The sequence below is a fragment of the Pinus tabuliformis genome, chromosome 6 (genome assembly GCF_031772625.1).
Source record: "Pinus tabuliformis cultivar Carrire ecotype Pingquan chromosome 6, CPIR1, whole genome shotgun sequence".
Lineage (NCBI taxonomy): Eukaryota > Viridiplantae > Streptophyta > Pinopsida > Pinales > Pinaceae > Pinus > Pinus tabuliformis.
This window is the reverse complement of record NC_142292.1, coordinates 551,346,613-551,360,191: the sequence shown is the minus strand read 5'-3', so window position 1 is coordinate 551,360,191 and position 13,579 is coordinate 551,346,613. Positions and strand designations below refer to the sequence as shown.

Sequence of the window (13,579 nt, the reverse complement as noted above, 5' to 3'; positions counted from 1 at the left end):
CATTCCACCTTTTAGCCTATGCAGTGAATCCAAAATATTATGCTACAGAGTTGCTACGTGATTCAGAAAGAACTGCACCAAACAAAGACCCAGAAGTCACAAAAGGATTTAAAAATGCTTTTAGAAAGCTTTTTGTAGATCCCGAAATTGGCCTTCGGATTCGTGCACAGTTTTCTCATTTTGTGGGATCAGAGGGTTGGGGTTGTGATATTGAGTATATGCGGGACAAGACCAAATTAAGTCCAATTGAGTGGTGGAACTTCTATGGTGGGGCACTTCCACATATCCAAAAATTGGCCATCAAGATCTTGTCACAGGTTGCTAGTTCCTCTTCAACAGAAAGGAACTGGAGTACATACGGCTTCATCCACTCAGTGAGGCGAAACAGATTCGGCTCTAAGAAAGTTGAGGAACTAGTGTATGTTCATTCAAACCTTCGCCTTCTGTCACACAAGAGAGATGAATACAAATTTCGGCCCACCAAATTATGGGACGTGGAACTAGAGTTGCCTGACTTGGATATGACATTGAATGCCATGTGTCATATGTATTTGTTTGATGCTGAGTCACCAATAGGTGGATCTTCAAGTGGACATGGCAGCAATGTTCCCAGTCCCACTTCTAGAGAGGATGTGGAACCTTCTAGTGGCATGGATGAAGACATATTTGATGATATGTAAATGTAATTTATGATGGTGTTTTAACTTTTAAACTTTTGAACAACCATATGAATTATGAATAATGATAGTAGACCGCCAGTCATAGTTCATTTTGTACTTTGTACTATGTAGTAATTAGTATGCATTATTAATTTTGGTAATGATGGTGTCCATGTAACTTGTCATGTTGATAACTTGATGTTTGAAATTTGAAACAAAAACTTGATGATATGTTGAATCATGAATGTTATAATAATCGTTAATGATGATGACAATGTTTATGTTGAATTGATGATGATGAATCATGATAGATCATAAATGATAATTGATTATGTATTTTTAGTCTTTAGATATAATCTAGATTCTAAAATATGAATGGTAATATGAAATTTTTATTTTATACATACATGTATATATATATATAGATATATATAGATATTATGTGCTGTTTCCTACTGTATCGTATCCAGATTTTTTGTAAATTTGTCGTATCCGTTTCAAACCCCGCATCCATATCCGTTTCCATATCTGTTTCAGTGCAACTTAGGTTGTCAGAGATATAATTAGAGGAGACAACTGCTTGGCATAATCAATTGCATGTTTGATGCTAGCATTCAACTTGTGTTTGAAAAGATGGTCCAGTTCATTAAATTCTCTGAAAAACCACCTTGACCATTATACCACCTCAGCGATGCCACTATGCTTGGACAGTCGTAAAATTATCTTACAGGCCTCAAAAAAAAACGATATACCAACATGAAAATAATAACTGGAGAAAGCACTGCGTTGAGCTTAAATACACCATCTCGATGCCCTTGAGCTTAAATATGAACCTAGAGGCAGTTGTCAGGAGTCAGAGGAGGCAGAGATCAAAGAACACGCTCCAGTATCTTAGACCAATCAAACATCCAAACTGAATAGGACCAATTTAAATTTGGATGACCAGCAGATGGTGAATAAATAATTTTTAGGACCTGAAAGTGTGCAGAGTTAATATATTTGTTCATGTTCTACTTCCAAAGACATTAAATCTAAACACAACCAATTTTGAATTATTAGATGCTGCTCACTATAAACAGAAAGTTTCAAGCAGATCTCTCTGGATTTCTAATTGGTCTATTTTTACCTGGTATCCAGAGTGGTATGAGGAAACAGGGTTTGTTTAGCAGAGATATATTCATAACACTGCATTTTCCACATGGAAAGCTTTCAAGTGGGCCAAGAGACTAGCCAACAATCACTTTTCCTGAAGATAGATCTTGACAAAGCTTATGATCAAACTGATTGGTCTTTCATTTGAAAGATGTTGATTAATTTGGGTTTTGGTCTGAGGTGTGTAGCAATGAACACTCTATTCATTAATGCATCGACCTCTCTGTGTATTAGTAATGCCATATCTCTATTCCCCTCATCTATCCATGTGACATGGATGCCCCTTGACAGCTTATTTTAGGTTTCGCCAGAGAATGCTCTGGGTTATTCATTAATAGTTTGCTCATCTCCAAGGATAGATTCAGAGCATCGTTCTCTTGAATTGTTCAAATATGATCACAACCATTTTATAGATGACTCCCTCCTCTCTATGAGTGCTAAGTAGGGCTCGGTTGATGGAGATCTTCCATTTTAACAATTTCTTCTCTACTTCAAGTGTTGTAGCTAGTGACCACAAGACAGTGATGATTTGAGACTACCCCAAAGCTAGTCACAAAGTTCATTCTAGGACCATCCAAGTGATCCTTGACAGCTTGGGAAGTTGTTTGCTAGTAAGACAGAAAATTTCCTCATTGTTGGAGCATTTACAACGCATTTCAAGCCATGGGAGGAGTCTCATCCATATTTAACCATAACTGAGGTGATAATTTACTAATTTAGCCTCTGGACAGGGAGGTAACCCAAGGACTTGCACCCAAAAGCTATGCCCATCTGAGCAGAACCATTGGTGCAAGTAATGCCTTACGAACCATCTTTGACTACCATGGTATGCATGGGGATTATTCACAACACGTCCAAAAGTAATGGAACACACAATCTAGTAGATATTTTTGTAGGGCACAGCAATAGGAGAATGTATGCTAATCCTGATACAGATAGAGCACTTTGTTTCGAGCTCTTACAACATTACGTTGTTGTGAGCCTCAGTCCCATGAATTTCTGTGTTGTTGACTTTGACATTGACAAGCAATAAGGTAGGGTATGGTATTAGAGGAGCAAGCAGTTCCTGTGAGAGAAGAATACTAGGGTGTTATGGCATTTGAAAATCCTATTACGACTTGGAGTGCTTTATTTCGAAAATCTAGAGGGAGATGATCTTGCTCACTTGTGTGAGACAAGTGAAGGTGCCAAACAGGACTTGTCGGTGTATGCTAGCTTATTGAGGATCTTTATGGAGCAACCAAATCTGGATATAAATGATGGTTTCCCTAGCTAGGGTTTGGAGAGCTTTACTATATATATGTATATCGAAAATTGTGACCCCATTTTCATAACTGCACATCAGAAATCGGGTTAGCAAGGTAACCACCTCTGGTTATCGGTGAGGTTAAGGGGGTGTTTTATAAAGCCAGCCTGGTCAGCGCAACTGCCATTGTAATTTACCACAAATGCAGGTCAGCCTATCTCTTCTGTAGTACTGTTTTTTATACTCAAGTAAGCTTTTTAAAACATCGTTATGGTAATTGTTCAATAGTTACCTAAGACAAAAAAAATCCAGAAATGGGTGTCATTCTTTTATGTATATTTATCCTTTTCCTGGAAGGGAACATAACAGAGGAGCTATCACCATCTGGCTGACCACCTTTTGGTATACTGTATATGAATTTCACTATTAAATGAACCCCAGACTTTTAGGGAGGCAAAATGAAACAGCCACACTGCATTTCACTTGAAAGAAAGCATCTCGATAGTCAAAACTACAAAGATTGAGGAAGTCAACCATAACATTATCTGATTCACAATATTTCTTGGTTGACTTAGGTGATAGAACTAGAAAAGGAATCTTAACCTTGAATTTAAAACTTACCAAATAAAACACTTTTTTCTGGTTCACTCTTTATAAGACCAAGTGAATAAGGTAGGCCACTTATCTCCGGACTGAGAAATGTAGCAACTTCTACCTTGTTGACTTCAACAAACTGAACATCATTGTCTTCCATAGCTGCTTTAACAAATTCTTCATAAGCAACCCCCTGCAAATTCGCCCATGTTAAGCAATAATCCAGAGCACCAAGTACAAACCTATAGCATAAATTTTCAAGTGTCCCGAATGGCAAAATCACAATTGATCATTCAATAAATACTAAATAGTCAACTTTCCTGTCGGGCATGCAAATTACTAACCTTTGTTACATGAGTTTTAAGAAGGTCCAAAGAGCATAGTATGTCTCCAAAGAAAATAAAATGCATGCCTTTGGCATCAAATGTGTTAATTGATCACATGCTATGAGGGAATAAAAGACCACATTTACGCTAATGATTTGCATACATAGAATGTCCTCAATTTTATTAATTTTTTGAGGCAATCTATATTCAGGGATGTAGAAAACATTTCCTTGGATATATTTTAAGTTCCTTTTCAAACTCCTGTTGGAGTTCACTTTCACAAAATCAAAATCTACAAAACATAAAATTGAACTATCACCAATCAAATTGAAATCCATGAAAAGATTATCGCCTAGCTAAGTTACACTGAAATTGGTATAGATACAACAAATTTTATACATATATACATATATAACCCCAAGGGTTAGCTTGATTGGTTAATGCTTTTGTGCTAATTTTATAGAGTTCTCAAAATCAGATCTCAGAGAGTCCTTTGGGGTTACCAGCCACCTATGCAGCAGGCAGTTGATCCGCTTTCCATTCAGAAATTTCAGGGAAACTAGCATGATACCTGCAACCCCATTCTTCACATGTATGTGTGAGGTTGGGGTGAGATTATTCCTTCAATAGCAATATATATATATATATGTGCACCCCTGTTCTTCACTTAAATGTGTGAGGTTGGTGTGAGATTATTCCGTCAATATATATATATATATATATATATATATATCCATGAAAAGAAACATAAAAAAATCAATTTTAAAACCATTCATTGATTTGAAAATATAACACGAAGAGAGTTTCCATTAATTATTCACCTTTAAATCTGATATGTAAATAGTGCATACATGGCAACTATTCAAGATTGCTGCATGCATTGCATAAAGTGCATATATTTCATATAATCATTCATGAAGTGAGTACAGTACAGGGAAACTGTTCATGATTTTTTGCTGCCATTCACACAGTGTATACATTGCCTGTATTTCATACAACCATTCATGACTTTTTTGCTTTAATCTTTTTTACTTTTTTCCTTTTTGGGACAAGACAGACCACGATTTCAATATCATATGGATGATGACCATATCTTGGCTATTTGTAGATATCAATATGTATCAGGGCTGGATCCTGGCTGTTTCTGAGACAGATCCAGATCAAAAACAGGGAAACACAAATCATGGAATCTAACCAAGCAGAACAGGCAACATGGTTGCTTGGAAAAAGGTCTGTTCTTAGTAGAAAGGAAGAGACCCTAAAAAGGTTCAGACACTAACAATCCTCATGCATTTGTTATGTAATATTCCTAATGGAAAATTTGCAGTGATAACAAAGACATGCAATAATTTCAAAACCGAAATTTACTCAGTAAACAGACATATAACAAACATTCTGCCCGGAACACCCAATTGGCCAATTTTTATTAAGTATAATTGTTGGAGTACAATAGAAGATGGAAGGAGTGCACCTGGCCTCAGGTGATCAGTACAAAAGTGTCCAACTGTTGTAGAAGTGCTGCTCTCTAGAAAACTGCACTGGCCCTATGTTTCTGCACTGCTGGCTGACTTCAGACCCTGATTTGCCACCTCAAAACTCCCCAAAAAATTCTGTAAAATTAGGGATGGACTCCTTGCCAAAAACCCAGAAAGGGTTTTCCCTAGTTTTGACCCTCCAAATTCGGCCTCCCACAGCTTGGCCCTCCTCCAAAACCAAAAATCTGCACCTGTAGCTGAGTTTGTTGTTTCTTCCTCACAAAATGCTAGAAATACCCTCTAAATAAGCCTCCAACCAAAATCCCAACGACCCAACTCCTCAATCCTCCAGCCAAGACTCCCCTTGGACAACCCACACCAATGACTACGCAATCCTGTAGGGGATGACGCAGTCCTTTGAGCACAAAGAACATTCTGAGTGTTAAGCTCCCTCTCTTGCTGAAGATTCACTCCTCTAGGCTGGAAATTGGTCAAGAAATACTCCGGCAACACTTCACACCCAATTCCCAACACCTCTGCTCCTCCAAGATTGTGGAGCTTCTCTACTGTGTCCCTGCTGAACCCAGACAGTGTGATTCCCTGTGGGATATGTCTCCCTCTGTCTCCAAATGAAAAGGTAGACCTTCCTAGGGTGGCACTCGAGGCCCACTGAAGAAAGGGTGAGCTTCACTCCTTGGGAAGCTCTTGTGCTAAGCAGCAATGTGTAGCTCCGCTGAACAGCCAAAGCAACAATGAGTTTTCAAATTGTCAAAAGGCCCCAAATGTTGCTCCTCTTCTCCTATTTATGCTTGCTAGCCTCGAGTCTCATGTGGGTCTCATCTCTAATTTTGACCTTACTTAGGAAAATTGAATTGCCTACCATGGGGTGCGTATTATTTGTGGGTGAGTGGCCCCCACATTCCACTAAGATGCACATCGACCCACTTTTCCTAAGTTTCTTCACCAAAATTTGCATTAGGGCAAAAATGACAAAATTGACAAAATTGTTCCTCTCAGCTTTGGAAAATAATTAGGAGGGGACATTATAGTCTTCCCCTCCCAGATGTTGCTTGACCCCAAGGAACTGCAAAGCCGGATGTTGCAAAATCTGTTTACTCTCCTATTTAGCATCCTCCTCTAGCAAATCCTTCCATTTGACCAAGTGCTCCCTGATCACCCTGTTCCTCAACCTCCTTTCCTGGGTGTTCAATATGAACTCAAGTGTCAAAACCAAGTGCCCCTCATCATCCAAGGGAGGCAACTTAGTCGTTGTTGTAACCTGCTGCCCCAATGCCTTTTTCAGGCATGAGACATGGAACACATTGTGGATCCGGCTCTCTGAAGGTAGCTCCAACTCATAAGCCACCTCTCCAACCCTCCTGACCACCTTATACAGCCCATAAAACCGAGATCGAAGTTTTTCTGCCCCCTTTTGCTTAAGTGAAGATTGTCTATATGGCTGCAAGCGTAGGTAGACCATGTCCCCTACCTCAAACTGTCTCTCCACTCTGTGCTTATCAACATACATCTTTTGTTGATTTTGAGCCACCTGCAAGTTGTTCTTGAGAGCTCGGAGAATCTCCTAGCTCTCTTGAACCCAATCCTTTGCCCCTGGGGCCCTACTATCTCCAAACATCATGTCAGAAAAAGAGAGTGCATCATATCCATAAAGTGCTTGGAAAGGAGACATACCAATCGACATATGATAAGTGGTATTGTAGCAAAACTCTCCTAGATGAAGCCACTTGACCCACGCTCTCTGTTGGCCCGTCACATAGTTGCGTAGGTACCCCTCCAACCACTTGTTCACGATCTCGGTCTGCCCATCTATCTGGGGGTGATAGCTAGTGCTGGGTGTAAGCTCCATCCCCACCAACCAGAACAACTCCTGCCAGAAAGCCCCATAAACCTATTGTCCCTGTCACTAACAATGGTCTTGGGGAGTCCATGTAATCAGAAGATCTCCCGAAAGAATAACTCGACCACTTGGGAGGCTAAAGATCTCGATGAGATGGCAAAGAAATGGGCAAACTTGGCCAATCTGTCGACCACCACATAAATGCAATCTCGCCCCTGCACAACAAAGAGCCCCATGATAAAGTCCATGGACACACTCTCCCACTTCCTCTCAGGAATGGGTAGCGGATGTAATAAACCGACGGGATGTAACAGCTCCACCTTATTCCTTTGATAGCCTACGCACTGCCGCATGTGCCTCAACACACCCCCCTTGAGCCCCCGCCATGAAAATCTCTCTCTAATAGCACAATATGTCTTGAGGAAGCCTAGGTGTCCTGCTAAGAGGGAATCGTGAGCTGCCTACATAATCCTCTCCTTAAGCTGAGATCCTAGCACCAAATATATCATGTCTTTGTAGTAGATCACAACATCCATCACCCGAAATCTGTCATCCCTGTGGGTGCCATCCAAAACCTCGCAAGCCTACCTGGCTTTGGAGTACTCAACCAAGAGTTGAGCCTTCCAGTCATGCATAAGGTTCATCAAAGATAGTACTACGGGCCTCCTAGGGAGGGCATCTGCCACCATGTTATGCTTGCCCTTCACATACTCGATCTCAAAATCGTAAGCCTGGAGCTTACTCACCCATTTTTGTTGTCTCTCCTCTAATGATTGTTGCTCCAAGAAAAACCGAAGACTGTTGTGATCAGTCTTCACCTTGAACCGGTTGCCCACCAAATATTGCCTGAATTTGGCCAGTGCATGCATCACGGCCAACATCTCCTTGTCATACACCGAGTACAACCGCTCATGGGGTAGCAGCTTCCTACTCTCGAATGCAATAGGATGGCCTCCCTGTGTCAACACGGCCCCAACTCCCTCACCTGAAGCATCACACTCCAACACAAAGGACCGCGTGAAATCCAGTAAAGCTAAGACAGGGCAATTGCTCATAACCCTCTTGAGGCGCTTAAAGGCCTCCTGTGCCACCTACGTCCACTCAAAAGCTCCCCTTTTGTCAAATCGGTGAGGGGTACTGCAAGCTGTGAGAATCCCCTCACGAATCTCCTATAGTATGTGCAAATGCCCAGGAACCCCCTCAACTCTGTCACGTTCCTGGGTGTGGGCCAATCCAGTATGGATTTGAACTTCTAGTGTACCTTCACTCCATCCTCCCCAATCACATGCCCAAGGTACAACATCTATGTTAGTCCAAATTCACATTTGGACATCTTCGCATACAGTTGTTGCCCCTCAAGTATGCGAAGCACTACCTCCAAGTGTTGAAGGTGCTCCTCCCAAATCCGGTTATAAATGAGTATGTCGTCAAAGAAAACAAGGACAAAACATCTCAACAGCCCACGAAACATGTGGTTCATGCATGACTGGAATGTAGTCGGAGCATTGGTTAGCCCAAAAAGCATCACCAAGAACTCTAAATGTCCATAGTGCCAATGGAAGAGAGTCTTAGGAATGTCCTGCTCCCTACCCAAATCTGATGATATCTCGAGCGCAGATCTATCTTAGAGATGTATTTTGCCCCTCTAAGCTCATTCATCAACTCACCAATGCGTGAGATGGGATATATGTTCTTCAATGTTTTCTTATTGAGGGCCCCCTAGTCAGTACACATGCATAGTGTCCCATCCTTCTTCGTCACCAACACCACAGAAGAAGCGAAGGGACTCGAGCTAGGCCTGATGTGACCCAACCTCGACAACACCTGGATGGCCCTCTCCATCTCGTCCTTATAGGCCTTTGGGTGCCTATAGAGGGTGGTGATGACTACGTTCACTCCATCCTCCAACTCAATGGTGTGCTCAAACCCACGATATGGTTGTCTACCTAGTGGGATCTCCCCAAAAACCCCCTGGTGCCTCTCCAACAAGGCCAATATGTCTGGATGCACACACTGTTTCAGAACCCCTGTCTTCGAGATCCTCAACTCAACTACCCACTCTATGTCTCCATGTCGTAGATTGGTCTCCATCCAGTGAGTTGAAACTGTTTGTGGTGGATAATAATGAATTCCCCTCAATAACACCAACTTCCCATCTGGCCCCATAAACTCCATCTCCAACTTCTGCCAATCAACGGTGACCCTCCCCAATAAATACAACCACTGAACACCCAACACCACGTTGGTGTCTAGGACATCAACTACAAAAAAGTCATCAGTGAGCGAGTAGTTCCCCATCCTCACAGTCAACCCAGGAACATACTTCGTGCACTGCATGGTCCAGTCTCCTGGCACCAGAATAGAGAAACCCTCAAACATCTCTATCTGGATGCCCCTACGCTCCACCATCTAAGCTACAATAAAGTTGTGGGTGGCCACACTATCCACTAACTCGTTGCCCCTGTATTGTCCCCGTGATCCTACGTGTCAAGTACTTCGGCACTCCCCGAAGTGAAGCAAGGACTCCCCCAAATGACGCAAACAATCCTACTCTACGTGTGGTGGTGGTGGCCCTCTTTAAGACTGTCCTCCCTCATCTCCCTGCTCGGCTCCCATCTCGGACTCCTCATCTGGCTCACTGTCTAAATACACCTCAATGAAATGGGCCTTACCCTTGGTGCACTTGTGCCCAGGTGTCCAAGGTTCCTGGCATGTGAAACACAACCTCCTCCTCCTAAGGTCTCTTTGGGTCTCATCATCCATCTGGCCACGTCCTCCATCCCGCTATGGTGGCCTAGTGTTTCGGTTCCCTTGTGGGGTCGTCGGTCTAGCGCGAACAAAATCCCAGGTCTTCAGCACTACATCAATCATATCCCGAATCCTGGAGATAGCATCCGGAAGTGATGTGGGTTTGTAAGCCCTCACCCAACCACGCAAAGGCTCAGCAAGCCCCTCCACAAATAGCATGATCAGTCGGGCCTCTAAGATGTATGTCACATCACTACTAGTCTTTGGAACTCCGTAATGTAAGCCTCTGCGTTGTTAGTGTGCTTCAGATGGGCTAACTCCCTAAAATGCAACTTGGGGTCTTTCCTCTCGAACCTCTCCAGCAGGCTCTGGGTGAAATCTCTGTAAGTGGTGATATCGATGTGTCCCAATGTGATTAGTCCATGATACCACCACTCTTGGGCATCCCCCTCCAAGTGAAGAGTAGCAAACCATATAGCATGGGGTTCAGGTGGAAATACGTGTCTAGCTTTGGAACCATGCCTTGGCCGAAATCTTTGTCGACCCATCAAAGTTTGGAAGTGTAACCTTCCCTGCTATCTTCTGCATAACCTGGTTGGATGTTCACCCTCTATAGTGGGCTCTAGCCCCTGTAGTACGCCTCTCCTTGAGGTGAATGTACTCCCCAAAAAACATCACCCGCTTAATCCGCAAATCCAACCCCTCATACTCATCAATACCAGATGCAACTAAGCGGACCAAATCTGTAACTGGGTTTGGCTCCCTCTCCGGTTGGGCCTACTCCAAAAAATGAGGCAAAGTAGGACGGCCAACCTGCCCATGCTGGGCAGTATGTGGGGGTTGATAAGTACAGTTGCCCCCTCCTTCTCTAGAACCCCCATCACCTTGAGGCTCTCCCTTTGGCCTTCCACTCGTTGGCAGCCCCATAACCTGCTACATCATGTCCATCATGAGCTTCCCTTGCCTCAACATCTGTTAATTTATCCTCAGCAGCTCCTCCAAAACTTGGTTCTCACCCATTGGCATGGGTTGCTCATTGTCCACCTGATTGCCCATCCCACATCTATAGTTCTCCACCTTGGTGTTTGAAAACGAGTTTGGGATCTCGTCTCTACCTCGACCCCTGCCTCTACCTCTACCATGGCCTCTCTGGAAGACTACTCCTTGGTATCTAGGTAGCATCACCTGCTCCTGTTCCCCACCCTGGCCAAGAACATGCTCTAATACCATTACAATATTCCTAATGGAAAATTTGCAGTGATAACAAAGACATGCAATAATTTCAAAACAAAAATTTACTCAGTAAACACACATAACAGAAATTTTGCCTGGAACACCCCACTGGCCAATTTTTATTAAGTATAATTGTTGGAGTACAATAGAAGTGCACATGGGCTTGCACAAGCCAAGCTACAAGCCTCAGGTGATCAGTACAAAAGTGCCCAACTGTTATAGAAGTGTTGCTCTCCAGAAAACTGTGTTGGCCCTATGTTTCTGCACTATTGGCTGACTTCAGGCCCTAATTTTCCCCCTCAAAACTGCCCAAAAAATTCTGTAAAATTAGGGGTGGACTCCTTGCCAAAAACCCAGAAAGGGTTTTTCCTATTTTGACCCTCCAAATCTGGCCTCCCACAACTTGGCCCTCCTCCAAAACCAGAAATTTGCACCTGTAGCTGAGTTTTTTGTTTCTTCCTCACAAAATGCTAGAAATACCCTCTAAATAAGCCTCCAGCCAAAATCCCAGCAACCCAACACCTCAATCCTCCAACCAAGACTCCCCTTAGACAACCCGCACCAATGACTACGCAGTCCTGTAGGGGATAACACAATTCTTAGAGCACAGAAAACATTCTCAGTTTTATGCTCCCTCTTCTACTGAAGATTCACTCTTCTAGGCTGGAAATTGGTCAAGAAATACTCTAACAACACTTCACACCCAATTCCCAACACCTTTACTCCTCCAAGACTGCGTGGCTTTCTCTATTGTGTCCCTGTTGAACCCAGACAGCGTGATTCCCTGTGGGATATGTCTCTCTCTGTCTCCAAATGAAAAGGAAGACCTTCCTAGGGTGGCACTCGAGGTCCACCGAAGAAAGGGTGAGCTTCACTCCTTGGGAAGCTCTTGTGCTAAGCAGCACGTTGTAGCTCAGCTGAACAGCCAAAGCAACAATGAGTTTTCAAATTGTCAAAAGGCCCCAAATGTTGCTCGTCTTCTCCTATTTATGCTTGTTGGCCTTGAGTCTCATGTGGGTCCTGTTGACCACTACCGGTCAACTACCCATGCAGTACACCCCCCTCTTTTCTTGGCAGAAAGGGGTAGCACCTGAACGACGTGTCCGTGCCAGCCTACAGTCATCAGCAGCTTGATCAGTTTAATTGTAAACCCAGTCTGCATGTATGAAATGTAAATAATCTTAGCAGATCAGAGTCATGTATGTAAAGTTGCCTAGGTGGACCTAACTTTCTAATGATAATCTACGTCCCGGAAGGTTTTTCGTCTCACCGATCTACGATCAGCAGAGTTTTCCTTCAGCCTGACCCCAAAGCCAGGATGCATTTTGTTATTAGAACTTTAGGAGAATCCTAGTGTGTTAATCTGCTAGATTATAGTTGTGTCGCAGAACTGGGTGGTTTATGAGGGTCTATGTTAAGTGGGTTTGTCCCCTTAAGATGTAAATTGTAAAAGTCATGATGTAATGTGTCTTGAGGGTTGAAAAATGTTTTAAATCCCCTCATGAGTCCTAAGTCCTAGGTCCTAGGTGATGTTTCCAAAGGCTTAGTTCGATGATCCATTTGAGAAAATAATAAAATAATAAAATAAATAAAAGTTAAAAATTTTAAAAATGAAATAAATAAAAAGCAATAAAAAATTATAAAATAGAGCAAAAACCCTAAAATAATAAAATAATAATATTTTAAGTGAATGCATGCAAAATATCATTTTTTAATAAATCGACAGATGAGATTAAGAGATGTCTTGATCCTCATCGACGATCAAGATCATTTCGACATGGATCACTCGAACTAGCCGTTGGGATCATTTCCTTTAAATAGGGTCCTAGGGGTCATTTCAGATAATGGGATCTGTGAGTCTGGTACTGAGGAAGCTCTCTTGTAAATCTGTTTCTGGTTAATAAAAGAAGACTTTGGGGTCCATATCTTGCTGGTGTTACTCTCTTGAAATGCTGTGAGATTGTTTAATTTTCTGCATATTTTATTTTCAGCCATTAATAATAGCTAATTGTAGAGTATTGTGAGCACAGGTATCTTGCTCACTTGCTAGGGTTTGAGTGTTGTTAGGGTTTCTGAAGTAATGGCAGGTATCTCCATTACTTTTTGAGATCTAGCAGCATTTTTGCCCTCTTTACTGATGGTTGTTTTGAGTTGTGCAGAAAACCCTTTCTGAAGGAAATTTGTGGGCGTTCGGGGAAGTTCTCGGCTGAACCAGCCAACTCCCGCAAGCATTTTTTGCTGAGCCCAGTTGGATTTGATCCTGGGTCTATCATTCGGTTTATTTTTCT

The 13,579-nt window shown here is 42.4% G+C and overlaps 1 protein-coding gene across 1 annotated transcript in view; it reads right to left on the bottom strand.

Moving 5' to 3' along the window:
• LOC149259704 (protein disulfide isomerase-like 1-5) overlaps window positions 1-13,579 on the bottom strand; it is a 226,741-nt gene that overhangs the window by 143,063 nt on the left and 70,099 nt on the right. The window contains exon 3 of the mRNA XM_089419005.1: window positions 3,679-3,844. Coding sequence (XP_089275131.1) covers window positions 3,679-3,844 — 166 coding nt within the window. The remainder of the gene's footprint in view (window positions 1-3,678; window positions 3,845-13,579) is intronic.